Source organism: Apiospora phragmitis (assembly GCF_038363925.1).
Source record: "Apiospora phragmitis strain CBS 135458 chromosome Unknown utg000004l:1.0-3135199.0:1.0-3139288.0, whole genome shotgun sequence".
In the NCBI taxonomy this organism is placed as follows: Eukaryota; Fungi; Ascomycota; class Sordariomycetes; order Amphisphaeriales; family Apiosporaceae; genus Apiospora; species Apiospora phragmitis.
In genome coordinates, this window is record NW_027117402.1 from 2,584,091 (window position 1) to 2,611,333 (window position 27,243).

The 27,243-nt window shown below is 53.5% G+C and overlaps 11 protein-coding genes across 11 annotated transcripts; 5 read left to right on the plus strand and 6 right to left on the minus strand.

Moving 5' to 3' along the window:
* Positions 1-13: 13 nt before the first annotated feature.
* PG994_003922 (uncharacterized protein) lies at positions 14-703 on the minus strand (the record flags this gene model as incomplete). Its single annotated transcript, XM_066855331.1, has 1 exon — positions 14-703. The coding sequence occupies one exon, from the start codon at positions 701-703 to the stop codon at positions 14-16; it is 690 nt and encodes a 229-aa protein (XP_066719609.1).
* A 346-nt stretch (positions 704-1,049) lies between these two features.
* On the minus strand, positions 1,050-1,556 carry PG994_003923 (uncharacterized protein; the record flags this gene model as incomplete). Its single annotated transcript, XM_066855332.1, has 3 exons — positions 1,050-1,196; positions 1,285-1,384; positions 1,438-1,556. The coding sequence occupies 3 exons, from the start codon at positions 1,554-1,556 to the stop codon at positions 1,050-1,052; spliced, it is 366 nt and encodes a 121-aa protein (XP_066719610.1).
* A 2,668-nt stretch (positions 1,557-4,224) lies between these two features.
* Positions 4,225-5,805, plus strand: PG994_003924 (putative mitochondrial inheritance component MDM10; the record flags this gene model as incomplete). The annotated part of the gene is made up of 1 exon (XM_066855333.1): positions 4,225-5,805. One exon carries the CDS (start codon positions 4,225-4,227, stop codon positions 5,803-5,805), a length of 1,581 nt encoding a protein of 526 aa, XP_066719611.1.
* A 2,649-nt stretch (positions 5,806-8,454) lies between these two features.
* PG994_003925 (uncharacterized protein) lies at positions 8,455-9,656 on the plus strand (the record flags this gene model as incomplete). The annotated part of the gene is made up of 2 exons (XM_066855334.1): positions 8,455-9,351; positions 9,438-9,656. 2 exons carry the CDS (start codon positions 8,455-8,457, stop codon positions 9,654-9,656), a joined length of 1,116 nt encoding a protein of 371 aa, XP_066719612.1.
* Positions 9,657-10,979: 1,323 nt separating this feature from the next.
* On the plus strand, positions 10,980-11,754 carry PG994_003926 (uncharacterized protein; the record flags this gene model as incomplete). The annotated part of the gene is made up of 3 exons (XM_066855335.1): positions 10,980-11,096; positions 11,141-11,285; positions 11,531-11,754. The coding sequence occupies 3 exons, from the start codon at positions 10,980-10,982 to the stop codon at positions 11,752-11,754; spliced, it is 486 nt and encodes a 161-aa protein (XP_066719613.1).
* Positions 11,755-14,515: 2,761 nt separating this feature from the next.
* PG994_003927 (uncharacterized protein) lies at positions 14,516-16,510 on the plus strand (the record flags this gene model as incomplete). The annotated part of the gene is made up of 8 exons (XM_066855336.1): positions 14,516-14,640; positions 14,958-15,282; positions 15,398-15,611; positions 15,719-15,829; positions 15,889-15,985; positions 16,065-16,167; positions 16,269-16,321; positions 16,420-16,510. The coding sequence occupies 8 exons, from the start codon at positions 14,516-14,518 to the stop codon at positions 16,508-16,510; spliced, it is 1,119 nt and encodes a 372-aa protein (XP_066719614.1).
* A 209-nt stretch (positions 16,511-16,719) lies between these two features.
* PG994_003928 (7 transmembrane receptor (rhodopsin family) domain-containing protein) lies at positions 16,720-17,307 on the minus strand (the record flags this gene model as incomplete). The annotated part of the gene is made up of 1 exon (XM_066855337.1): positions 16,720-17,307. One exon carries the CDS (start codon positions 17,305-17,307, stop codon positions 16,720-16,722), a length of 588 nt encoding a protein of 195 aa, XP_066719615.1.
* A 2,188-nt stretch (positions 17,308-19,495) lies between these two features.
* On the minus strand, positions 19,496-20,283 carry PG994_003929 (uncharacterized protein; the record flags this gene model as incomplete). Its single annotated transcript, XM_066855338.1, has 2 exons — positions 19,496-20,123; positions 20,273-20,283. 2 exons carry the CDS (start codon positions 20,281-20,283, stop codon positions 19,496-19,498), a joined length of 639 nt encoding a protein of 212 aa, XP_066719616.1.
* A 692-nt stretch (positions 20,284-20,975) lies between these two features.
* On the minus strand, positions 20,976-21,786 carry PG994_003930 (uncharacterized protein; the record flags this gene model as incomplete). The annotated part of the gene is made up of 2 exons (XM_066855339.1): positions 20,976-21,268; positions 21,372-21,786. 2 exons carry the CDS (start codon positions 21,784-21,786, stop codon positions 20,976-20,978), a joined length of 708 nt encoding a protein of 235 aa, XP_066719617.1.
* Positions 21,787-23,075: 1,289 nt separating this feature from the next.
* Positions 23,076-24,226, plus strand: PG994_003931 (uncharacterized protein; the record flags this gene model as incomplete). Its single annotated transcript, XM_066855340.1, has 2 exons — positions 23,076-23,413; positions 23,623-24,226. The coding sequence occupies 2 exons, from the start codon at positions 23,076-23,078 to the stop codon at positions 24,224-24,226; spliced, it is 942 nt and encodes a 313-aa protein (XP_066719618.1).
* A 534-nt stretch (positions 24,227-24,760) lies between these two features.
* On the minus strand, positions 24,761-27,077 carry PG994_003932 (uncharacterized protein; the record flags this gene model as incomplete). Its single annotated transcript, XM_066855341.1, has 2 exons — positions 24,761-26,102; positions 26,188-27,077. 2 exons carry the CDS (start codon positions 27,075-27,077, stop codon positions 24,761-24,763), a joined length of 2,232 nt encoding a protein of 743 aa, XP_066719619.1.
* Between the last annotated feature and the right edge of the window lie 166 nt (positions 27,078-27,243).

A 27,243-nucleotide genomic window follows, 5' to 3' on the forward strand; every position in this document is an offset into this window, starting at 1 on the left:
CCGGCGACATGTCTTATTGATGGTGAGAAGCTGACGCTGTTCTTGTCCTGTCTGCGGGGGCTTTTGCTGCTCTGCGTAGTAAAGGGTGATGGTGCTCCTCCGGGGGAAGGGTCCGTTGACGATCTAGCAGCCATTGAGTTCCTAAAGCTTTGGACCGTTGGAGTTGCGAATGCGGCGGCGGTGGTATTGGCGTTGCCCAAGCCAAGCATCTGTTCCAACGATGCATCCACCATTCCTGGGCTTGAGTATTGTAAGGAATATGCAGGCGACTGAGAGGAGGCGTCCGTCGCCCAGAATGCACATTCGCCCTTTCAGTGTTGGCAGCAGCACTGCCTCCGAACGAGTCTCCTGGCGATACGTCTACTGCTGCTAGATCGGGATCGCAAACATGGAGAAGGACTTGGGCAGACTGTGTGTACATATGACCTGAGAAGTTTGTTGTAGACGGCCCTTCAATGTTTGAAGTGGAATTCACAGGGCAAATCGACAAGAAGGAGTTGACGTTGGCATAATTTACAGGATTGGTATCGCCGAGTCCGTTGGGAGACCTGACGGAGGAAGGTGGTGAAACGTTCGACGAATAGCTTCCATCTGAGCTCGCAGATGTGCAGGAGACCTCTGTTGGGGCCGTGCCATCGTTGGAGCTCGGCTCTTGAGGCCGGCCTGCAACACCTTGAACTCCAGTGGACTCGAAGTCCATCATTTGATTGAAAGTAAGATCGCCCCATTCGCCGCATAGTTCACTCCTTTGTTGGTTGCTTTGCTCTCCACTTTGCTCGTGAAGATGCTCCCACGGTAGCTCTGATGGAAGATAACTACCATCGAGCTCGTTACTCCTCCATGAAGAACCGGCCGAAGAGCTTTCTGGTTTTGCACCAAAGCTTTTCTTCCATTCAGAATGTTGTGGGGTCTCCATCTCGGCCATTGAGTAAACGAGGGGGGGTGGTGCCTGCTTATATTCATGCACTGAGGTGCCATAGCTGGCAAGCTCCTGATTGAAATCCTTCTGTACGATATGCTGGCAATTTGGACACAACTTTGACTTGGTGCTAGTCAAGCGCCTGATCACTTCTGCAGAGGCCTGAAGGAACTTCATGGCTTTGTTGCTGAGTCTGGAGCGTCGCCATGAGCACTGCTTCTTGGAGGTCGTGCGGAATGTCTCCGTCGTATTGCATTCTGGGCACTCGTATTTCCCTCTGCAAAATAGTTACAGTCTCTTAGATGCCACAGCATGGCCTTGGCGTCTGGGAAATATCTGTCGCATCGGGTCATTAAGCAATATACACTGCCAGATGACAAATTCGGCCTCGCCAAAAGGTAGTATTCCAGTGCCGATGCGTATAGCCGGCTCTTGTAGCATTCGTCAACTGTCCTCATACGAAATCTTCAACGATGTTAGCTTTACCCATTAAAAATACCTGTATGGGTCAGTCGTACCTGCAATACTCCTTGGGGGTTCCAGCTTTAGGGCCACTGGCAGTGTTGGCATGGCCTACTCCGGCGGCGGCGCTGTGCTGCACGTCGCCGTTGCTGCCACCGTTTGTTGAGCCACACATGGTGTAGGAACTCGAATCTTGGCTGAAAGAAGCGGGTGAATAGAAGTTCGAATGCATTGGATTAGAATACTGCGTCTGCGCAGGTGTGAAAGAGAACGCTGGTTCCATCTCGAATTTTTGACTCAGTTTGCGCTTGAAGCCTTGGTTCAGATTTCGAAATCGTAGATCAAAGATCGGGCAAGCTGATAGACAACAGAGACGTATCGAAATACCAGTGCCGCCCAATAGATTATAACGCTTCACGCCATTCTGTTGATTCAGCCTCTCGATTCCCTTCAAGGGTTCAAGGGGTGCGGAAAGAAGGGCACTGTAAAAGTGAGGACCAAATCGCAATTGTTGGATTACCCGTGCTCCCCTTCAAATTTGTTACCCCGTATTCCCTACTGCCAGCACATCGACCAGTGGAAGGTTATGTTGAGGGCCTTAAGGGCCTTGAAGAGCCTCAAGGGACCTCCCGCCATGCATTGTCCACAACTGCGCACATCTCCCGGGCAAAACCAAATGGCGCTAGTAGCCAATCCGGGTATCGGTATCGCGCTCGACTGTGATGTCGTGTCGTAGAATGGCTTTGTAATCAGGGCAAAATCCCTAAAGGGAAGAGAAGTGTAAATAAGGCAACTGAAAGTTGCTTGTATCAGGTTATGTAGATGTGGTTGCCTTTGACTTGTCCCTGCAGCCAGTAGCATCCCATTGACCAAAAAATTGTCGCCTGACAGCTTAGGGAATATGAGGGGGAAGGGGCGGATGCCGAGGTGCCGGCAAGCGGAGGATCGGGGAGCTTGATCGAGCTAGTGTGTTCCTGTGATTGCCTTCGGTGAATGCGTGGTCCTTTCACTGAGTGCGCCAACTCATACTCGAAGCAGGTCTTGGATTCCGCCTGGAAAGGTAGACAGACAGGTTGACCAAAGCGGGGATGCAAGGTGACTTCATCGCGCCAAGATTTCAAATTAAGAGGGATGATATGGGCTGGTGGCCTCCCAGCGACGAAAGGGACTGCATATACGACCTTGTGATGCCGTAAGTGTAGAAAAAGAAGATGGACAGAGGGGGATGCATATATACATGGAAAGAGATTCCAGGACCGTAACATTCGTTTCCTAGTCTTTCAGCATCACTCGTTTAAACCTGCGGCCTTACTCTAGGACGATTCTATAAAAAAACCAATGGCCCCCAGCCCCCAAGAGCTGAGTTAGGCTTGGCCCAGTATCCAGTGAAAGCTAACATCGCGTGACGTTGGGAAGCATATAGCTATCATCTCACCTTGTCTAGTTGGGCAAGCTCCAAGGCTCAGCCACGCGCGGATGGGGCCGGCAGTATGGAGACACCGGACTCGGGATTGGGAGTGGTTGGGGGCTGGGGGCCAATAACTAGAAATATATGGATTCACAGCAATCCTGAGTAAGCAGGGCAGCGTCTCAGAAGGAATAGCGTTGAAGTGCCTGGCCGTGAGACATACCACAAAGACTCTGATGGCGTTGATACCCAAGATTCTGCAGATACACTGCCCCCCCCGTTCTGTAAGATGATGCTGCATCGCGTTAGCATCCACGATATCATTGGCCAACAAGTGCAGCTAATGCACCGTAAATGAAGTCTGGAAAAACCTCGACCGGGGTTTAATTGCGCCCGAGACAAATGTGTTGATATCCTTCTCGATTCAACACATATGCTGTCTGCGTCGCAAACTTATTCCGTGAATTACTGTAGTAGGCAGGCTCCCAACTCCGTAGGACACGAAGAGCCACCAAGGACTCGAGCGTCTGTGTAAGGATTGACTGTAGAACCTTGTGCTTCGGTGAACGACTGAGCGGCCTCGCGGCACAGGATTCTGTGCCATGGTTCACTAGCATTCGAGATCTTCCAATGGTGTTGCTGAGAGAAAGACACGGAATCGTGATCCAAGGCGGCCAATCATCAACCTGGCCACACCCTGGCTATCTGAGAGACAGCAAGCAATGCCATTGTGAGTTGCAGCACCCGTTTGGTGGAGATCTTGCTTCACGAAGCTTCTCTAAGGATATACGTTTGACTATCACAGAACTTCCGCGATGTCTAAAGGAGGAATTGGCAGATGAGGTTGATAGAAGGTTGAAACCCCCGAAACCCAATCCTTCGGGATGTGGACTGAGCTCACATCACGTGCTATGGAGTGAAGCCCCTCCAACAACGACACAATAACATTATCACGCCTCCATAATAGCTTTGTTATTTGATGGGAGTATATAGTGCGTTATTACATATCACATAGGTAATTGAGAAAATATGACTTGCAATCTAAGTAGTTTCCCGAGTGTCTTCCTGGAGCTCGGCACTTGGGGGCGCCATGTACATAACCCACGCTAGCATACGTTATCGAGATTAGGAATTATGGCAGAGGTGGCCTTATCGATAAAGCTCCAGCTTGTCCATTATGACAACAGCTCAACTCCAACTATCCTACTACTTGGACAAGCCACTCGAGCTTCAAGTCAACCCATATCGCTGCACTAGGGTTGCGTCGTCACTCCTTTAACATCAATTCATCATCCACAAATGCTTCCCTGGTAGCCATTGAGCTTACCTCCGGGTAAGCAACTCCATCCTCCGACCCGACCGACAAATTTCACTTTCCCTCTAACTACCCCTGTGCTTGCCTGGCCCGCGACCGTGGCAGCAGCCATTCCCGACCATGCGCGAGTTCATGGACTACATCCAGAGCGCCTTCTACACCGCGACGGGCTGGAACCGCGACAACTCGTACTCGTCCCTGAACGCGACGGCCAACGCGCTGCTCGAGTTCCCGACCCCGCGCGGCGTGCGCCTGTCGCTCGGCTCGCTCGCGACGCCCCAGTTCGCCACCGCCTACCAGCTCGGCACCGTCGGCATCGTCGACGGCTCCGTCTGCTACCTGTACGCGACCGTGCCGCTGCGCGATACTGTTGCCCAGAGCGCCCGCATCCCGCTGCCGGACCTGCTGAAGGGCTACAAGTCGCTGGAGGAGCTGAAGAAGGCAGCGGCGGTAACGACTACTACGAATACGAATACGAATGACGATGATGATACACTACAGAAGAAGCAACAGAAAGAGGCCCTGGCCTATGGGCGCTTATATTTGCCCAGGTCCATGCTGGAGGCGCTCGTGGTGAAACGATTCACACCCGTCCTGCAGCTCCAGATCAGCGCCGTGTCCGACCAGACGCTGCGCAATGGTGGAACGGTGCTTGGTATGGTCCAGTACGACAAGGGGCGGTACGGCATCGAAGGCCTCGCGTCGTCGGACGGCGGCTTGCTGGGTGTGCGCGGGCTGTACAACTTCGGGGGCGACGCAGAGAAGTTCAACGAAGACAACACCACAGCGAACAACAGCAACGGCAATGGGAACGGCAATGGAGATAGGATCTACGGGCGGTTCAGCACGGGAGCAGAATTATACTACGGGACTCTAAACAAATCCGGCGGCATGAGCTTCGGTCTCCGGTTCGCGACGTTGCCCTCGCACAAGGGAACGCCCCTTACGGCGACCATGACGATCAATCCCCTGATGGGCAATATGAGTTGGAGCTATGCCGTTATGGCCGGCCAGCACTGCTCCCTGGCCACGAAGATGGACTTCAACGTCTACAGCTACGAAAGCGATTGGACTGTCGGCATGGAGCTGTGGCGGAAGAAGGGCTCTTGGACTGTGAATCGCGACAGTGGTTTCACAGACGGTACTACAGACGACGTCACGACGGTAACAGATATCGCAAAAGAAGCTGCTTTTGCGCAGCGGTTCGAGAGGAGCTTTGAGGCGAAGATGGACTGGAGGTTAGACGATTCCCCTTTCCCAGCAGCACTCGACGCTGCTGTACCCGCCGCTGTACCCGACGCTATACCTGCCGCTGCACCCGACACTGCACCCAAAACTACTTCCAACGCTTCTCCCAACACTATACCCGAACTAGCGTCACCGCCGCCCCTGCTTCTAGCGAAAGAAGAAGAGCCAGAGAAGAAGAAGACAGAACGCAGCTTCCAAGCGAAATTGGAGTGGAGGCTGGACGACCCAAACGAGAAGAGTGTACAGCCGCCTCGGCAAGCAGTGGAAGCCGAGTCGGACGAGCCCGAGTACCCGGGCGTGCTGAAGGTGCGGTTGGACCAACATATGAAGATCGGCCTCGTCTGGGAGGGCCGGGTGAAATCACTCCTCTTCAGCCTGGGCAGCGGCGTCGACCTCCGGAAGCTGGACTCGCCGTTCCGCAGTCTGGGGCTCGAGGTACAGTTTACCTCATGAGTATACTCAGAGAAGTGATCGCGAACACCATAACATACATCTATATGGCGGACGAGCGATATTTGGCCTCTGAATGCTTACTATCTATCAAACATCATGCAGACAGTTTCAAGAGAAACTCGTGAACTCATAAGTATGGCTGGGCCAAGCACTATGCAGCATCAGTCGTGAGATCTGCAACGTCGTCCAGATACCCTCTACAAGGATGTAGGCAACCCCGCAGATGCAAGACGGGATGTCGGCGTCGCACATGATCGTACGACCATGCGGCTCAATTGATGGAATTGTATTTGAGTATTGAGGTGTGCATGGATACATCACTGTGGAGGATATATTTATATAGCGAAATCTCCCTATAAACAAATGAACTATGCAACATATCAATACTACTACACACCATCGGCCATTCATGTGTCCCGACGAAGCCCGTAACATGCCACTTGAGCGCCGTGATGGTCCGACCGATCAGCTGGGCTCCCCCGTCTGTAGTTGGAAGTCGGGGATACACTCGGTCGCTTCGGCGGTACCGCATAAAGAAAGCTGATTTTTTGTGCAGGTGCCCAAGAAGGACCTTGATGGCCAAAGGAATTGTCGTCGCTGCGATTGGCTACCACTGATAAAGAGAGGGATGAAGTGGGGGACGGCCGAAAATGAGAACCCTGATGGCAGATACTCGGGCCCCCTTCAGTGGTGCTTCCAGGGGTCTGTGACGTATTATAGCGCTCGAAGGAATAGCCCCTCATGGGTCTGGCTGTTGATTATTACTGGAACCTGTCTCTACTCTACATGAATTCACGGGAGCGTTTCTTTTCACCGATGAACATTGGATGTTACTCAAGAGAGAGACAAGGAGAATGATAATCAGTTAGCCTTCGGCTAGTGAAGTGATATATTGGGCGGAGCTGAAAAAAACCAAGTACATTGAACCTGAGTCAGGATAAACTTGACGTGGGCTGGCAGTTACTGCTTCCGGCATGGGGCTGAAGGAGGCTGAAAAAGAATCGGTAGGCAGGGGGGTGGGGGGGGCGGTATGTGAGACAGGGAATCCCCTCTGTTCCAGCCCCCACTGGAAATATACGCCCCAGCAGTAGCCCCAGTGCCAGGCGCTAGGCGATACAGATTGCCCTGTGCGGCGGATGGGTAAAATCGGCCAGCCCAGCTTGGCGCAGGAAAAAAAAAAAGAGAAGAAACATGAAAGCCAGAGAGTGTCCATCAAGGTCCTCAAAACCCCATCCAGCCAAGATGGAACTGGATCGTGACGCGCTCTTACTACTCCCCCGTTCTCGGTCGGGTTCAACAAGTCTGTCTGTTCTTCCATGTATCTATCGCTCATTTAACTAACCAGAGGTTATCAGTATCGCTGCTGGGAGCTTTTAGACAATCGTCACATCCCGGGACTACTTTAATGAATGAATGCGACACGTTGGTTGGCCATTTGATTCTTTTTTTAGTGCACAGCATCACGGGTAGCGGGAGTCATACAGATCGTTGTTACTGGATCTTTTCCCTCCGCCAGAGGACTTTTATCGCATTCAAGTCCCTTTTTCTTGTTTTGTGACCGAGTCGAACCAGCTTTCCAGGATCCTCCTGCTGGTCAGTTGGCATTACGAGTACAAAGCCAAATTGTGTATGAGAGACGGCGCCTTTGCACAAAGGCATTCATAGCTTGGACTATTACGCTGAACAACGACCACAAAGTGCATTGTGTATCCATCTGCCAGCCAGGGAGAAGAAAAGAAGAGGTCCAGCCAGCGATATATTATAGAAGCCCCTTGTCGGCGACCTGTACGATTGGGTTGAAGCTCGTTTACGAGCATTCGGTAAGTTCCTCTCATATACATCGCATTACATTACATGCAGTCCCTGCCTCGTGTACACCCCCAACCCAGCTGGACAGCTAGCACTGGCCCTGTATTCCCATCCTAGTCGCATTTAAGCTTCCCTGCTCGGCGTGCCGGAGATATGGCTTTCTTTGGCGCCATGGTGGCCCTCAAGGTGCCCGAGTTCGTGGATGGTGTGAACGTTGGTCCTACCACTTCCCTCGACTCAGCAGCCACTCACAGTCACCGAATCCTGGATTACTACATGCGATCGTCCCAGGACGGACAAGAACCTTGAGGTCAAAGAAACCAATTTCCGCCGGCTCCTTGCTTTCCTCTGCTTTCCCGGGACCATGGTCTCGGTGAACACTGCCTTGTCCTAGCCAACTTCCTTTCTCCGTTGCACCAACCCATCTTTATATAATAACGCTTCGTCGCTGCGTGTCAGCTAACGTTGGTGCTTCTACAGCAGCAAATAGCCATCACCAAGCTTTTCTGATTCCAAGTCTTGGACACTTAAGGTTTCTTGGCAGTCGCCGTCGATCGCGTGGCCGAATCCTTCCATTCCTCTGTGCTTAATTCCAAGAGTGAAGATAAGCTTTTGTGGCTATTCAGGGGTCGTCGAAGTTATACCGACCCAGACCACCTAGCCCACCCAGCCCACCGGTCTCAACTTTGGACATCCAGCTAGTCCACCGGCATTGCCTTTGGATCAAGCCTGGTTTACCGCCAGTGGACGGCTTATTCAGCACAGCCTGGCTATTTTCCCCAGATCATTCGACACCTGCACGTCGTCTTCCAACCTTTCCCACACCCATCATACCTCAATATGGACTCTATCGTCAGGTTTGCGCTTGAGGCTCGGCAAGATGCTGGCGACGCCCCCCAAGCGGAAGCTACCGGCTTTACGGTAACGACGCAATGCGATAGCGGCAACGAATTTGACGGCCGCATCGGCCTCCGAGTGTCTTCCATCTTCGTCATCCTGGTCGGCTCTCTGATCGGCGCCATGCTACCCGTCGTTCTGGCTAGGAGCGAGAAGATGCGCGTTCCCAAGCTGGCCTTCTTCGTCGCCAAGTACTTCGGCACCGGCGTGATCATTGCGACCGCGCTCATCCACCTCTTGACACCGGCATTCGAGGCGCTCGGGTCGCCCTGCTTGGAAGACTACGAGATCTCGCAATACTCTTGGGCCGCCGGCATCTGCCTCATGTCCATCATGGCCATGTTCGTCATGGAGGTCCTGATCGCACACTACGACATCTTCGACGGCCACAAGCACGACACGGAGTCCCCGGACCCCTCGCTGGATCTGCTTAGGAAGAAGGGCAACGATTCGTCTTCGCCGCCGTCACCGACACCCAACGCGCACGCACATGCGCATCTCGACCTGGAAGCAGGAGGCCACCACAATGGGGTCAAGGAGGCCGAGGGCCATCGATTCCAAGTACCTGGCACCGACACCGACATCTCGTACCCTCGCGGCGAGGACCACCTCGGCCATGCGCGCGACCATACAGAAAACGACAGCTACTCCGCCTTCGCCGCGCAGATGACAGCTATCTTTATCCTCGAGTTCGGCGTCATCTTCCACAGCATCTTCATCGGCCTGACGCTCGCGGTCGCCGGAGATGAGTTCGACATCCTGTATATCGTGCTGGTGTTCCACCAAACCTTCGAGGGACTCGGTCTGGGTGCCCGTCTGGCCACGGCGTCGTGGCCCAAGGTGAGAGCTACATGCCCTACCTGCTGGCCGGCCTGTACGCCATCAGCACGCCCATCGCCATCGCCGTCGGGCTCGGCGTGCGCCAGACTCTGTCGCCCAGCAGCCCTACCACCCTGATCGTCAACGGTGTGTTCGATTCTATTAGCGCCGGCATCCTGCTCTACACAGGGCTCGTCGAGCTGCTGGCGCACGAGTTCATGTTCAACCCGGACATGCAGAAGGCCGGGTTGCGCATCAAGCTGCTGGCGTTGGGCTGCATCGCGCTGGGGGCTGGACTGATGGCACTCCTGGGCAAGTGGGCTTAAGATAGGTAGGGCTCGCAAAGCATGGGATATAGATCAATAGATAGGCTACGGCTCAACTAGAACTAATGGAATGGTGCTACATCTAATTACCGCATCCACTGTATCATTGTATATGTCCTGCCTTGCAACTCGCGCCCAGAACATGTATAGTAGAATACCGCCATGAGCTATTCCGATACGACTGATAATTCTATTGCTAACTATTTAACCCCTGCTGTTTATACCGCTGCCAACTAGTGATTCCGTTGCTCATTCTCCACGTCTTGGCTTGCACCTCGCGCCCAGGATATACAGAGTAGAGTATCACCACCAGCTATTCCGATATCACTAATAATCTCATTGCCTGTCCCTAATCCGTTCTGCGAACAGCCTCCTCAAGTCAAATCCGTTCCTGCGACAGCCTCCTCAAGTCAAATCCGTTCCTACGGACAGCATCTCTACCTCAAATGCGCCGACTATTCAAATTCGTTCCTGCAAATGTCATCTTCAACTCAAATACGTTTCGCGACAGCATCCCCCACCTCAAGTTCGTTCTGCGGCAACATCCTAACCCAAAGACATCAACTAATCAACATGTGGCTGTTTATTCCGCTGTTTACTAGTTATTCCACTACCAAGTAGTGATTCCGTTGCCAACCAGTTATTCAATTGGCAACCAGCTATTCCGCGAAAGCATGGTATAATGGGAAATTACGTACACAAAGAGTCACCGGAGTAATAGTAGTTTATGCAAGTGTCTGTCCTCAAATTGATTATCCTAGTGTCGCCACCATCCAGGATCATTCCGCCTATCAAAGCGCATTGAAAGCGCGCTTATGCCATTGTTCTTGTAATGATCATTCTCTCATCATCCGTCCTTCCGGTATACCCAAACAAATGAAAGACAGGGTTGGAATCAACTAGGGGATCATATCGTCCGTCCTAAAACATAAAGACGTAGTCCTCGTCCTCGCCAGATCCGTCCTGCTGCTCCTCAAGCATGACAAGCTCCTCATCCTGCTCAGGGTCGTAAAGGCGGCGGATAGCCATATACTTGGCCGTGGTTCCACCGAGCTCCCGCGTGATGAAATGTTCGACGTTGACGTTGTCGTTCTCGGTGTCGTCGGGGCAAGGGGAGGAGGGAGGGGCGGGGGGCAGGAGGTTCTCCACGCGGTGAACGCTGCGAGGTCGGTACGGGAGCGACAAGGTCTCACGAGGCTTATCGTCGGCAGTATCAGAAGACGACGACTCGGTAGCCTCTTCCTCGCGGATCGGCTCAAGATTATGGCGCTTATGAGAGTTGCAAAAGTCCATGTATTCCTGCGGAAAGCTCAAGGTGCCATCATGATTCTCAATGAACTGATCGTCGATCACGAACTGGACGCCGAGGTCGTCATCATCGCCAGCGTCTTTCTCGTCGCTATCCAGAACCTCCTCGTCGGAGTCGGCAAGAATGTCGTGGTCTGTGTCAGAGGATTCCTCTGCTGCAACGGCCTTGTAGCCAGGAAGCTGAGTCATCCATAACAGCATCTTTGCCTCTTCCATTACGGCATTGTAGATTGTCTCATAACGAGCCTGGCGGCGGACCTGGTCTTGCTCCTGCTGTGTGCTGGCTTGGACGAACACCGCAGCCTTGGCCTCACCCCGGCTGTATGTAGTCATGATACGGAAAGTCGGGACGGTAAGCTGGTTATTAGCCCATTGGACTGTCGTGTTGGCCTTGCTAGAAGACGATGACGAATCGGACTTGAAGGTGGTAGCAATGGGAGTTGACGGCTTCGGGAGATCAGTCACGATGAGCCACTTGTCGCTGAGCAAGTGGTAGTACTGTTTTTTTCATAACAAAGTTAGCAATCCTTCTTCATGTGCTTGTCTGTGTGAATTAATGAAAATAGATGGTATTTATTTGACTTACCTGCGCAACGCGCATGCTGTCCAGGGTCGAGTTACGGAAGCGGCGCACATCGATGTCCTTGCGATGGAGGTTGAGGGCAGCATGCTCTTCGACCTCCTTGTCGGTTATGTACTTAATTTCCGGGAAGCTGTCGTAGTCGTTCGGCTTGCCCTTCAGATCGTGGTACATGATTACAAAGCGCGTAACCATGTTGTCAATGGTTGAGACCTTAAACTCAGGCTCAGGGTCCTCGACGGTCGGCAGGGCCATGTTGTTGTCCATGGTGATGAGGTTCGGGATTCCAGCGTTATCGTACTGCTCCACGACGTGAGACTGGCCTTGGTTAGCCATCGTTGCAAAGGCTGAAATGGGTGAAAGAGAAAAACACTTTATTGGAAAAACAAGTGTGATTGGGAAGGGCTGTAGGTATTGGCAAAGGCCAAAGGTGAAAAGGATATATAAGGAAGCGACGATCAGGTCCGGTATAGGGAAGCGATTAGGTCCGGTATAGGGAAGCGACGATCAGGTCGGGATGACAGCGACGATTCCAGGGGTCGTCGATGTCTGGGGCTTTTTGGAGATAGGAATCAGAGTAACAGGAAACTGGGAAGAGATGAGGGGAGTGCCTTGCCAAACAACGCTCCAAGGTCCTGGAGTGTCGCGACGAAGGAGTAACAGGAGTAAACGCAAAGGCAGAGGAGGAGAAGGGGCAGTTTGAAGGAAGAGATGTCATTCTGGAAATTTCACCTCCTCCTTCACTTTACATCTTCTCCTCCCCTGCCTCTGCCTCTGCCTTTATCACTCCTTTGTAGCAACTCTTCGGGACCTTGGAGTGTTGTATGCTGAGGTGCTTCCACCCCGGTTGTTCAAGAGAAAGATCCGGCCGTGACCCGGTTGTTCAAGAGAAAGACCCGGCCGTGACCCGGTTGTTCAAGAGAAAGATCCGGCCGTGACCCGGTTGTTCAAGAGAAAGACCCGGCCGTGACCCGGTTGTTCAAGAGAAAGACCCGGCCGCGACCCGTTTGTTCAAGAGAAAGACCCGGCCGCGACCCGTTTGTTCAAGAGAAAGATGTCTTCTCGGTTTTGAGGAGCACTCCAAGGTCCTGGAGAGTTGCGACGAAGCAGTGAAAGAAGCAGAAGGTGAAAATAAAGTCAGAGGCAGTGTCAGAGGAGGAGGAGAGGCAGTGCGAAGGAGGAAATAAGGAAGCACCTTGGCAGACAGCAGTCCAAGGTCCTTGGGTCTGTGGATACCTGTGATGGAGGAATGGCAGAGGGAAATAGGAAGAGAAGAAAAAGAAAAATAGTCTTACCTTTGGCGATGTTGATGGATCGAAAAGATGGGGTTGAAGGAGAAGGGAAAGCTTTGATGACTCTAAGTAGGAGGGGACGGTTTAATAGCCTGGGGAACAGTTACAAATCACCACAGTGTACTGATCTGGGTGATTCAGCTGCTGCAGGAGGAAAAGAAACAAGTCACTCGTCAATCACATTGTCAAGATGGAATTAATGTATACGTAGAGGTACCTAGGGGAGCAGGAGGGCTAAAACAATCGGGAAAAATCACAAGTTCCTCATGTAAGTCGGGACTATCTAAACCTCTTAAAAACACTCGTGCACGCCGCAACAACGGCTCTTCGAGGTCGGAATCGGTCGGGAACACTAATACCACGATCGCCCACAGCGAAAGGGAAGTTGCCACGCCCTCTGTGCGGCTAGATATTGCTACTTGAAGTTGGGGCTGGTTGGGGCGCCGTGACGCTTCGGTGAAAGAGGACTCCACCGTCGCACCTTCCCCCACGCACCACCGACTCTGTCGGGCTCTTCAGCGTCAGAATCGGACGAGAACACTAATACAAAGGTCGATTTCGGCTAAAGGCAAGTTTCTACGGTGCCTGTGAGGCTAGATATGCCATGTTGAAGTTGTTGGTGTCCTACCCATTGGGGGCAGGTGGATAAGAACTTGGCGTGATCGATCCGTGAATGCATACAGCTTCATTTTTGGCAGTGGCCCGAGCTCCATCATGCAGGTACGGCCCGTGTGGAGCCTCGAACCTCGGATTTCGAACAATGGTTCAGTACGGCTACTTGTGGGACTTACTTGGGCCCTTGGGGGTCATCTCGAGGGGTGGAGGCAGGCCTCCTTACGTAGGTATATAGAAGCTACGGTCACTAGGCAGGTACGAGAGATTGGAAGCCACGACGAGGTGGTTTATTATTCTATCCTAGGGAATCTTGATCTATTGAATACTACACATCTTGGTTTTCCTGAATAGCTTCAATGGTTATGTGTGGGGCGGGAGGTACGTACGTACTTTGAGCCTGGGTTGTAGTGAGGTGGGGCGTTGAGGGGGGTCACGTGGGGGTTGAAGGCAGTAAGTATCAGGGCAGTGCCAGCAGGCCCTAGCAACTGTTTAGGGGGGTCGCTTAGGTAGAAGGCGCTATCAGGGCAATAATAGTAGGCTCTAGGGTCTGTTTAGAGGCGAAGGTCTAGTGGGAATTGGTTGAAGTGGGTTGTTGACAGTGTAGTGTTGATACGTGACAAAGACTGTCAACTTGACCTGGCACAGCAGCAGTAACTGCTTCCTGACAGGGGACATTACACGGAGCACCTTCACGAGAAGTTGCAATGAGATCCATCATATGCAGATAAAAGCTCGAAGTGATTGAGTTTACTACCATAAATGCCATGGCGTCTGAATGTCTTCATACGTTAGTTGTTTTGTGCTGAGAGTGGAAAAAGCTGCCACCCTTACTCAACGAACACTACTCTACCTTCCCGTGTTTGATCACCAGGAGAAGGGCTTTTGCTTTGGCGCACAAGTTGTTCTCCCTCCTAGTATGTCCTGTAGACCCTATTGCTTCCTTCATCCAAGTTTTCTCGTTGAAACCAGCCAAGGCCCCTGACACTTTGTTGGAATAGGAATCATGATGTAGAGGACGAACGCTACTACTTTCAGGAACCAGGACAGAAGAACAGTTATTCAGGATGAGTGCCTTATCAGTTGCTGCTGCTGGCTGGACTCTTGAACGTCTCGGCAAGGGCGATTGGGATGTTGATGTTCCCATGCGACCGGAAAGGTTTAATCTTCTTGCTCTCCATATCGTCCTTGCGTGAGTGACAGATTTGATGCCATTTTGCTGATTACTACTGGCTTGAGAAGCGGAATTGCGAATTCGGACTATTCATAGTAAGAGCGAGTACGACATGCTTCACTTCCATCGAGGACTACGACTTGGCTCCGAACCGAACAAAGACGGAACCAATTTATTGTGAAGAAGTCCCTTTATCCTCCGCGAACGGCATGCCGACCACCCACAGCACCAAATCGAGTCGTACAATAGTGAACAAAGGAACTCCCTCGAGCAGGGCCACCACCGCCGAAAAACCCGCTCCTCTGATCGAGAGAAAACCACGATGGCTAAGTCAGCCGCTTGGGAGTCGTCACCAACATGGAGGAGGACGAAGTGCTCCGAGAGATACACCAGGTCCTCCACGGGTACTTCGAGAACGACACGCGGAGCAGGTTCCAGCTCGAAGGCCCCATCGCGTCCGGCGCCGAGTCCATCGCCTGGGGGCTTCAGCACGCTGCTTGCGGCAAGGCGTGCCAACGGATCGTGCTCAAGACGCCGAAGTGGGCGGACTTGGGCGGCGGAGAAGAAGAGGAAGAAAGCCCTGAAGACGACAGCAACAACGCGTGGAATAACGAAAGCAACACGCCGGATCCCATCGAGAATGAGAGGAAGTGGCTGAGCGTGAGACCAACCGAACCGGAATACATATGCCTTCACCACCTACTATGCATTTCTTTTTCTCAGTAGACTTATTAGGTACAATGGCTGACATACCTCGGGAAACCCAACAAAACAGGTCCTAGGATGGGCGAAGCATGTCATGAACATCTTGGAAATCCCCGCCGACCCGCTGAGCCGACGAAAAGCGCCGTTGCGAAGACACGGACTCGAGAACTGGATATTTATTGAGTGGGTTCAACATGGGACACTACACCGGCTCGTCAGGAGAGCAAAGGAAGAGAGCATGGAATATCTGCCGAATAGGTTGTTATGGAGGTTCTTCATGTGCCGTAAGTTTGCAGCGCTCCGGATAATTACTACAAGAGGGCTGGAAAGGGGCGAACGAAAGAAGAAGGGTTGACACTTGCTTACTTTGCAGTTATCAGGATGTGTATAGCAATGGCCTGGCCACCGGAGCAACCCATCAGTGCTCCAGAATGGGCCTTCGAGATAATTCGCCAGCAACCGCCTCTCAGGATTACCCATGGGGACTTGCATAGTGAAAATGGTACGAAGAAGCAGTTGAGATCAGCTCAGGACTGGATTACAAAGCTCACAATTTCGCAGTGATGATAGGCCCCTTTGAGCCAGACTCCGAGTATCTGGAATATGACATAATACCTGTACTCAAGATGATTGATCTGGGACAGATGAGCGGAAACGAGTAAGTCAAATAGGGGGCAGAGTTGGTGTTTTGTTGCTTGGCACGATTCCAGACGTCTGACTTGAATTTATGTACACAGGGCAGCGAGCTTCGATGCGACGAAAGAAAACATTCATGATATAGGAAATGTGAGTCGATTCCCATCGCAGCATCCCTCAGACAGCCAAGAAGAATACACAGAAGTAAGTCTGGAAAGGTGTATGGTACAGTTCTGCTAAATCGCATCGTGGCCACTTCAAAAGAAGGAGAAAGGAGAAGGATCTTTGCGTTACTTTTGCGACAGCTTAAAAGAAATGAAGATGTTCACGAAGAAAACCGCGACACCATGGGAATTCGGTAAGAGTCTCTCTCGTTTTGAGGGCACTGGTCCAGACTAACGGGCCACCACCCGCTGATACTGTCGTATTCATAAATATATCATACATCTTGGACAGCCCACAAGGCAATGCCAAAATTTACAAGAACCCCTTTTCCAACCTGGTCCTTCCATGGTACAAGGTCATACGCCCTATCGTATGCAAGTAGAATATGAAAACAGATATGCCGCTGAAGCAATGGAAACATCATCAGCAACCTTGGTAACAGAACATCATCAAACAACATAATCACAGACGGGAATAGGAAAAGAAGCCTAAGTGCCAGACAGATACTTGGAGCGAACGTCGGCCTCATCTTGACTGAATAAGTTGGAAGTCAAGAGCCAAGAGCTCATACGCGAGAGTCGCACCGAATCATCACCCCCCTTCGGCCGGGGGTGCTGGTGCTGCCTCAGCGTCACCACCACCGCCGCCGCCGCCATCACCACCAGCACTACTGTCGGAGCTCCGGGAACTCTTAGAGTTCTTGGAGCCGCGAGAACCGCCCGATTTGTGGCGGCGCTGCTGTCGCTGGAACTTTCTTTTGCGCTTGAAGCGGATGGAGTTGCGGTACACGTAGCAGAAGGCGAGGGTGCCGAGGAGGAAGATGCCCAGGAGCACGCCGACGACGATGCCAATGGTCACGTCGAGATCTTGTGAGGTCGTGCGTTTCCGCAGGTCTGAAATGATGTGGCTGTGGCCGTCATGTTTAGTGGTGATATCACTGTTAAAATGCGAAGTCCGGGATGCCGACGATGCACTATTGACCCAACCCGTAATCTGGCTTGCTGCCCATTCCCATGCATGTAGCAAGGATCGATTTGCTTGATGCGTCCTACTCCTATCTGCTGCTGCTACTGCATCTTGTGCATTGCTGTAGCTGTGACCCGCCCAGTGTAGTTGGCGCGGCCCCGCTGTGGAGCCGGCACGGCCGGCGGCGGCGTTGAGGGGGGGGGGAAGGAACATGAGGACCTGCGGTTATGTATGGTGGTACAGGGGGGTAGGGTTATTACTGCTGGCGGTTGGGGATTACAATAAGCATAGTTGACTTAAGAAAAGAATGCCATAGACAGCATAATGGAAGGTTTTCGAAGCGTGCATGAGAAGGGAAAAAGAAAATGGGGGTTCAGGAGGTGTGTACAATGGGCGGACGGGGACATTTTTGTGTACGCGAGATCGTCAGCCAGATTGTATCATCATCAGATTATCTCTGTCCCGTTCCCAATACCCAAGGCTTACCTACTTGCACAATGCATGGAACCTACTACATGCTTGTGTTGGGTTGGGTACGTACATGGCACAACTCATCCACGCAGCATCCAAACTCGCCAGACACACATCTGCAAGGCGACGTCTTCGGGATTGTCTCGCGTGGGCCCGGAAGAAGGAGAGACACTGACTGATGAAGATGGACCGAAGGCGAAAAGGAAGCCCTACCCCAGAGTCGCATCCACAGCCGACGGGAGCCAACATGATGGGCTCGATGGGAAGGAAGGGAGTGGAGCATTCGATTGACAACAACTGTCTCTCGACAACAACTGTCTCTCATTGACTGGCTGCAGATGCAAAAGGGTGCTCGAGGTGTTTGGAAGCTTCACGATACGTCGCATATGCATGAGTGGTGGTGCGCGCGCTTCTCATTGGTGTCTCTGGGGGAATACATTACATGTCGTCGTCGTGCGTGCATGCATGCATGCTGCTGATAAAGTGCTCGCGTTTGGGGAGCACCAAAGACAACGAAAGCCACCAAACGCTAGAGGGGCCGCCACTTGCCTCAATCGGTCCATCCCCAAAGGGTTCTCGAAAGCCTCTCTTTTTTCCCACGCGACTACCACATCAATGCTGGGCAAATTGGATATCATTCTTCGGGTAGGAATACGAAGGTTGAAGGTTGCAATCTTCCGCTACACACCAGGCCGATCGGGGCTATCAATCAACGCTGAGGACAAGAAGTGGCAGACATGATGGACTTCCTCCATGTTTTCCGTCTGGTCTGCTCTGACTTTCAAACGCAAGGACCCTGCGAATAACAAATACGAATTGGCGAGACGCTGCTCTCTCCAATGCCGTGCTACTCACACTTGGACTTAATATCTCTCAATCGAGAAATGGCTAGAGGGGTTAATGATGCATCTCCAAATTGCATTGGGTAGCACCGGCTCGATGGCAGGGCATTCCAGATGCTGGGCTTACACGGAGAGGCAAGCCTCCGCATACAGCGAAAGTGAGCTGACCAGATCAGAAAAAAAGGCCAACCAGCAATCAGCCGATATGGCATTGCTGCCCGACGGGGCTCGATGTCTCAAGATAACGTCAGCATCCGCCAAAGATGTTTGCTTCCTCCCTTACAAGCTTATCCATTACGTCTTATTAGGTTAACATGATGAAGAAGAAGACCATAAGGAAAGGAGACCGGGGAGCCAGCCCTGTGGTTGTGGTGGTGCACTGCCAGCGCATCTCTCTCCCACCCTCCCTCACACACCCAGAGAGAGAAAATATACGGCCTCAATTGGGCGCGGCTTTCTCCAAATCCAATCAATAGTTCGGGGCTGCCAGTCAAGCAGCAAAGTAACCCTTTTATGGCTTCCCGTTTGCTGTCTGCGCACGTTGTTGACGTGCCTGTCATTCGACGGGGAACTCCTGCCGAGAACCAGAGGGGGGTAGGCGTCCCCGCATTGGACTACCGCCCCCGAACCCCCACCCCCTTTGATCGGCTAGATGCCCGGTGGCTACGTCGAAGTGCGGACGGACAAAGAGTTGGGTTGCAGACTCGTCTGGGTCCCTACTTATCTATGATCAATGAAGAAAACGCTACTCTGGATCGACAACAGCCACGGTGCTATCCTGTAATTGGTGACCAGAAGAAACCAATAGGTTCCGGCTCAGTGGTGCTGCGAGCAGTTGGGGATCATCCATTCACTCATGCACTCGGCCACTCCACGTTGCCGCGATGTTGGCAAACAGCGGCGTTGGTCGGAACAGATCCAGTAGAGACGCAACTGGCATATATATTTATGTACTAAGGTTAGAACCTAGATTGGAGGCATGGCTACCATGTGGTACTATCTACTGATCTACGTCTATCTATGCAGACGGCCTATAATATCTCTTCGTTCTGTGTGATGCAAGGAGCATCCGGAGGCCAGAAGCTTCCTTATGCTGAGCTACCCAAATCCTCTGACGACTCAGACTCGCTCTTGGCGGCGACCGTTTCTTTCTCCTTGTTCTCGGATCCCTCCTCATAAACCACGGTAGGGACAATGAGCTCTTCTGGTTCTTCTTGCGGCAGAACCTCCTTCTCCTTGCCCTTGCGATTCACCAGCTCCTTCGAGGCGCACCCAGGGCAGTACTGGTACCACGTTTGGCTATCCAAGCTGTCGCAACGGCTCAAATCAGAACTGGAATCAACTGTCGTCATCTGGTAATCATCCTCATCGCACTCGTCGGCGAAGGCATTATCCAGCATGGCCGAGAACAGCAGGTCGGACAGGCCCGCGATCTCCTGTCGGAGGCTCCGGAGCTCGTAGATGAGCGGTTCGGCGGCGTCCGCGTCCGCCCCCATCAGGGTTTCGGCGAACGCCTGCTGCCGCCAGCGGCGGCGCTGGTCGGGAGGGCAGTAGCGGCCATGGGTGTAGTCGAGGAATCTGCTGTAGGCGTCGTCGTCGTCGTCGTCGTCGTAGTTGTTGGTGTGGTGGCTGCGGCCGACGCCGGCGGCGTTGGCGCGGAGATCGACGCAGGGGCCGCAATCGCACTCGTCGTCCGTTGAGTTGAAGTCCCTTGACCTGAAGTTGGGGAATGTGTGAGATTGATTGTACATGGCCCAGAGGTCTGGGTGTTGAGGTCTGCAGAGGGGGGTTTGCATTAACTCGGGGGAGCTCATGAGCTAGTAGGTACGACAGCGGCGTCCCGGTGGGGGGGGGGGGCAACTTACTGGAATGCCATGATGTTTTGGTTCTTTATATCAATATCGAAATACCCGGTAAGACTTGTGCTTTTGCTGGGATATGATCTTGGCGTTTGGTTTATGGGTGTGCTGCTGAGGAAAGAAACTACATCCTTAGAAGGACGTTGGACAGGTTTATATACGATTTCGGCCTTGAGTCAGGCTTGACATACCGTTAACCATCGGGACACCATGACTGGTATACTTGCTTGGGCCAAAGCTAGATCATATGACTATTTCACCATCACTCGAAGACCTATCTATCTACTTTTGCGGTTGATGTAGCTCACGATCTGCGAATCCGATGAAGATACTTGCGCTACAAGCCCGGAAATTCGAGTCACCCCCTTTTCGAGTATACGGCACACACCATTCATTAGCTCAGTACGCGATATTCTTGCCTGATGAGGTCCTGGGGGTGCCTGGGTGTTGCTTGACATAGACTACGAGTATGACTGGGCTTCACTTTACGCGACCTGGTCAATCTGAGTTACGTCCAGTCACACACGGAGAGAGTGAAAGCCCCCTGCGCTCGCAAGGACTAACTTACATCGAGCAAGCCGCTCTCAACAAGCATCAAACCGCAGCAACCGGTGTAATATGGGTATGTACTTCTATCCTTTAAGTTTTCCCTCTTCTTTCTTTCTTTTCTTCTCTTCACACTACTTCTTCTCCGTCTCCTCCTCTTCTCTCACCTAAACCCAAGCCAGAGGTACGCCAGCGCGATCCCCACGGACGCCGTGGCAGGCAAAAGGTTCAGCTCGATGACGGACCAGACCCACAGGCAGCCCAGCGGCGGCGAGCGCTTCATGACGGCCAGGTAGCCGTAGGTGTTGGTGATCTGGATCAGGTGGCACCCGGCCGCGACGCTGGCGGCGAAGAAGAGGGCCTGCCGGATCGGCTCCTGGTAGCGTCGCGGGACAGCGGGCACGAGGATCAGCGACGAGGGGTGCGGGTGCAGGGTGTAGAATAGGGGGGTGAAGACTATATATTTCAGGGGGCGCATACTTGTCAGCTGTGGATTCTGGGAGGTATCGCATCGCATTTTAGGCGTAGAAAGAACCGAGAGAAAAGAAAGACTTCTTACCTAAGAAAGCCCGCAACGTCCTCGTGATGATCGTGTGCCATTCCAGGTTCACGGCGTATTGCTGCTGGACGAGAACGTCGAGGGTGAAGTGCAGCGTGCACAAGCTGACGCTACAGAGGATGGCCTCGAGCACGCGATCGGCCGTCGTCGTGAGCACCGCCGCTGCAGGCGGCGCTGCCTCCGAACCGCCCCGCTTCCCGACATAGAATGGTTCGGCAGCACCAGCAGGCGCCCCTGCACCTCCTTTCTTATTTCCGAGGGCGCGCTGCCTCGTGTCGGCTTCGTCGAAGAGCTTCCGTTCCGTCGCCCAGTCGAGGAGGGTCTTCTCAGTCGGGCCCGACTTGTCGGGGTGGGCGAGCTCGATGCCGGCGGGCGACTTCTCGGTCGCTTTCCGTTCTTTGCGGCTTTGCACCATCTCTGCGGCGGGCTTTGGGGATATACCGTATAAAAGGGGTTTGGTGATATAGTCAGGATGATAGGGGTGTCACCCGGATTGGCTTTGGCTGTTTGGATAAGCTCACACATACAGAGACACACAGCTCAAGCTTCAAAGACTGGAGTGGGGTTGTGGATACCAACAGGCATAGCCCGTATAAATGCATAGCCACCACTTGCGATGCTGCTACACGAGCAAACTTCCACACCCCATTGTTTAAGATCACCGTTTGCCATGACCGTCGCCTGCATGCCGTCCCAGTGAAGCGGTCAGTTGCCGTCTGTCACAGCATGCAAGCGCTCAATAAAGTCGAGACCAAGCCTCGAAGAATAAATAAAGACCGCTAGCTGCGGTTTTCGAGATCCACTGCACACAATCGCGTGGCGTCCCAATGCAACCCCCCATGGCCCCCCATGACCTGCCCTTGAGACCTTGGAACACTCTAGTGGCCGTCGCTAAGAGGCGGCTCTGGTTTCCGCAGTTGGCAAGGGTGCTTTCTGGTTTCTTGCCAGTCGCTCTCCCGGGAAGACGCGACAGGGGTGTGTCAAATTTCCCCTTCCCCGGACGTGCCGCTGGTTTAACGGCTATTTGATGAGTGACGAGTGACGAGTGACGAGGCGTGACCAGGGTGGTGGCGCATCATCGTCAGTAGAGAAGAAAAAAATAACTGGCGGTGAAAGATCACCAGTAGAGAGAACAATCGTATTCTTTTCTTTCACCTTCGCCTTGTCTCTTTTTCAGCTCTCCTTCGTCTCGTCTCAGCTCTGGCAGTCGGTCCCATCAGACACTATCTTCCAAGGTTGTATCTTCCCGAAGGATCGAAACCGTCTGGTCTGAAGCAAGCTAAACGTGCACGTACGCACGCGACAACTGCAAAGCTCCCCTCACCATCTCCCCTCTTCGCTGCAGGAACCCAAGCTCCTGCATCTCGGGCCCCACGCTGTGACAGCCATCCATTGAGAGTGTCCCGCACAACACCCTCCAAACAGCCAAATACCTCCAGATCCATTCAGGCCAGCACTTTTCTCATTCTTCTCTTTTTCCCTTTCAGAATTGGCAAATTGGGACTCACGGCACGCAGCAATTGTCCAAAGCAATTGTCCAAAGCAATTGTCGCAGGCCGTGAGTACTTCTGCTTTTTGTAAAATATCTTGGTTCTGTCTCTCTCTTTCTCTGTCTCTGTGACTGTCTCAGTTCTATACTATTACTACTTCCCACCTTACATTCTCCCCCACCTGTTGTAAAACCATTTCCAAATGCCGAACACCATGGCCGCCTCGACGACCTGGGCGGCGGGCCTCGCCGCGGCCGCCGTGGTGCTGCCCTCGCTGTACGTCTACACGGCCTCGGTGATCGCGACGCGGTTCCCGACGCTGCGCAACAAGCGCATCTGCCTGCTCATCGCCCACCCGGACGACGAGGCCATGTTCTTCGCCCCGACCCTGCTGGCCTTGACCCGGCCCGACACGGGCAACCACGTCAAGATCCTCTGCCTCAGCACCGGCGACCAGGACGGCCTCGGCCACGTGCGCCGCACCGAGCTGAAGAAGAGCGCCATGCTGCTGGGGCTCCGGGACGAGGACGATGCGTTCGTCGTGGATGATCCGTACGTTACTCTTCTCGTCCTGTCTATCTCTACGTTTCGCATGTTCTTTCCCCGACGACCTTTCCTAGCTTTCGTGGAAAAGAAAGTGTTATTATGGCAGATACTTTGGAACAAAAACCAAGTCACCGGAGCTTTTCACCCCGCAGCTCCTCCCGTTATAAAAACAAGAACCCCCATGCTAACTCTCTACTTGTTCCCGCCCACTATAGCGACTTCCGAGACTCCATAACCGAGACCTGGGACACGGGCAAAGTCGCCACCCTCCTCTCAGACGCCTTCGCCCCGCACCTGTCGCGCCAGCAGTCCGCCTCAGCCCCGCCGCCGATGGCCTCGATCGACGTCCTGCTCACCTTCGACGAAGGCGGCGTGTCGGGCCACCCGAACCACACCTCGCTGTACCACGGCGCGCGGCGCTTCATCTCGGCCCTGACGGTGGGCAAGCCCGGCTACGCGTGCCCGGTGGACCTGTACACGCTGACGACGGTCGGCTTCGTTAGGAAGTACTGCGGCTTCCTCGACGTGTTCGCGACCATCTTCTCGGCGACGCTGGGCGCGGGCGCCAACATGGCCCGCTCGGCCTCGTCCGGGTTCGGCGGCAACAACAAGCGCGACGCCGCGAACAAGAGCGACAAGGGCAACCCGGGCCTGCTGGTGGCCGCGACGGGACTGTTGGGCGGGCGCGAGAGCGCTGCGACGGCGCGCCGGGCGATGACGCAGGCGCATCAGAGCCAGATGGTCTGGTTCCGCTGGGGCTGGATCACGCTGAGCCGGTACATGTACTTGAACGAGCTGAGGTTGGAGAAGGGGTCATGATCGAACCGGGTCACAACTGCAAAAGTCAGTCAGTCAGTCAAGCAGTCAAGCAGTGAACACCTCCCATCACATGCGTGCGTGCATGCGTGTATGGAATGCCTTGCGGATCACAGATACGCAGCTCATAAAGGCTCTATCTGTTTTGTACTTGGCCCCCCCTTCCATTTTTTGAAAGAAAGTAAAATTGCAAAAACCCTGGAAAGAAAAGGCGAGCGAGCATGAGAATACGCATAGCATGTCGATAAAGATGTCAGATTCGATGTAGATAGTTATCGGAAATCGGAATTACAACCGTTATACCCCCCTTGGTTCTTAGCCTTGAAGCATGAGTAAGTTGTACTATCAAGGATATTCAGAGATAAAGGCTACAGAGAGCATAGCATGTACAGATACATGTTCAATGTCAGGTCCTTCAGGAGAAGAATAAAGGGGGCTGCAAAAAGCCTCTTGTATATACACAGCTAACCTAGAGGAAGTGGGATTACAGTATGTACCTAGCTTTAGACAGGCGCCACCTCGAACGCAACGCACATCCTATACGTCCCTATTAGCAAGCATCTTCCTCTCGAAATCATCCACATGACCGTCAATCGTAGTTCGTGCACGTTCTCGTTTCTCCCGTTTCCCCCGCAACCCAGCCCCCGGCTTCCACGTCTTCATCCCTGTTCCCAGCTTCTTCAGCTGCCGCTTCTGCTTCCGCTGGGGATAAATTGCCCTTGCGATCCGCTTCTTCAGCAATCTTTCCAGCTTGAATTTCGGGTAGGCATTGACAAAATCAGCATTGGTTAATACCGATGGGTCGCCCCGCTCCTCCGGCTTCCGTTCCTGCTTCCGCCGCTTCCCAGTCCCCCTCGCCATCCGCTTGCTCGCCCTCCGCCACTCGAGGAGCTGCGTCTCCGTGCGCGGCGTCGGCAACCGGAAAGCGTCGAGCGTGCCCGACAGCAGCGGCATGGGGTCGAGCCGGCTGTTCCGGAACTCGGCGAGGGACCGGCCGCTCCACATGACGTGCGAGCGCCAGGGCCGGCGGCTCACAAGGCGCCAGGTGCCCTTCACCTTCATCGGCATGTCGAGCTGGATGCGGCGCTTGTAGAGTACCAGTTTCCTGGGCCGCGCCGGGTCCGAGAGGGAAACGTAGCCCGTCGCGAGGCGGTAGCGGACCGGGTTGTCGACGAAGCGGGCGTGGCGCCAGATAAAGTCGGGCAAGCCGACAACAGCGCGATGGTCGGTGAGGTTGCTGGCGCGGAGGCGTTTGATATTGCGCTTGCTGACCTCGCTGAGGGTGAACCACATCTGCTGCATGCGGAAGCGGGCGCACTGGTAGGCGCTCAGGACCGCCGTGACGGGGACGACGCCGTCGCGGACGGTGCCGATGTAGTTGAAGACGGACTTCTCGTAGCGGGCGCACTGCTCGTCGTACAGGGTCTGCATCTTCTCCATGACCTCATCGTCGGCCTTGATGAAGTGGCCCCGGGCAATCCGCGAACGAAGGAGGATGGCGTATTGGTCGAACCCGGGCTGCACATTGTAGGGTTCCTGCGTCATGGTGCTCCATACGAATTCTGTGGCTTCTTCCGCCGGGATCTGTTGGTACCAGCCGGCCATCTTCCAGGAAGTCGCGGGTGTACTGCTGAGTACGTGGCTCCATTCCAACAAGTCGAACCATGTTTCCGCCGGAATGGGTATCTGGTATTCCCGGGAGATGAAGTCCAGTATATTGAACGCCCAGCCCAGCTGAGCGTTCGAGCAGTAGACTTCCACTATCGTGTTCAGCAGGCGGGCTGTGGGCCTTAGAAAGTCCCCCTTGCGTTGCTGGCGATTGGCGCTATTGGTTCTAGTGCCAGTGGGTGCCACATTTTCCGTCGTGATCTCGCCCGTCCTTTTGTTCTTTTGTGTCAATATGTCAAATGAGACAGGGAATATCTTGTGACCGATGAAGCGAAAGGGAGCCGCACCGAGCGAACCCGATCATGAAGGAGCACACCACTTCTTCCGTCATGTCGTGGTGTCTGGCGATCCAGCTCTTGAACAATCGCGTAATAGGGCCTTGGCCTCTCACGCGGCGCGTCAGGGACATCGCCGTCGGCATGCTTCTGTCCAGCCCAAACCGGGCCGCCCGACCTTGGCGGTGGAACCTGAGCCTGTCCAGCCTCCTCACAGACTGGTGAAACCTCAGATATCCGCGTCTATGCAGGTTGCGTGGCGTAACAACGAGACGAGTCTTGTCAAAGCCGTAGTACATGGGATCAACCAGATACCTGACCTTGATGAATTCGTGGAGAGCATCAGGACTTGGTTGTCGTTTTGTTGCGCCAAAGGTCTCGTCCCACAGCCGTTTCGCGCCGGCAATGTCCGAGATGGCGCCATAGACTCGGAAAAGAGAGATGTAATCATTTGAATCCAGCATCAATCCTGCAGCGTGGGCGCATCTCACCAGCAGATTCATGCGGATGAGCAGTTTCCCGAAGAGCTTCCGCGTGCCGTAGCTGTCCATGTGCTGTCCCAAGCCCAGCAGGTGGTACATTCCCGTGCTGATGCGTGCTCCGTCCGTCGGGTCAATGTCAGGAGCGACTCTCTTGGGGTCCAAAGACCGCAGAAACTCGGAGATGGTGGTACGCGGTAGCGTTTGGATGACATGTTGCAGTTCCGACGTAGGAAGGTATACGATGAGCCGGAGGTATATGATCAGTCTTCTCATATCCCATTGGGCCATTGCCTCCAAGGCCGCTACAAAGTAAGACTGGATACGTTGGGATACCCCGACATCCTCTTCAGCTGAGACATGAGTACGCGTATTCTCATGCGACAGGAGCTCAGCCATGCGCTGCTGTATGGTTAATGCTGTATTTTCCATCTTTGACATTTCTTCCTGCTTCAACTCTTCTTCCCTCTTCGAAATTTGATGTCCACGAGAGGAGAAAGGATTAGCAGGCGGCATCATGTCAGATGCTTTCACATGTGGATAACGGGATCGCAGGCTAGCCAGAAGGTCAACTTCCTCCGTGCCAATGAAGTGTGAT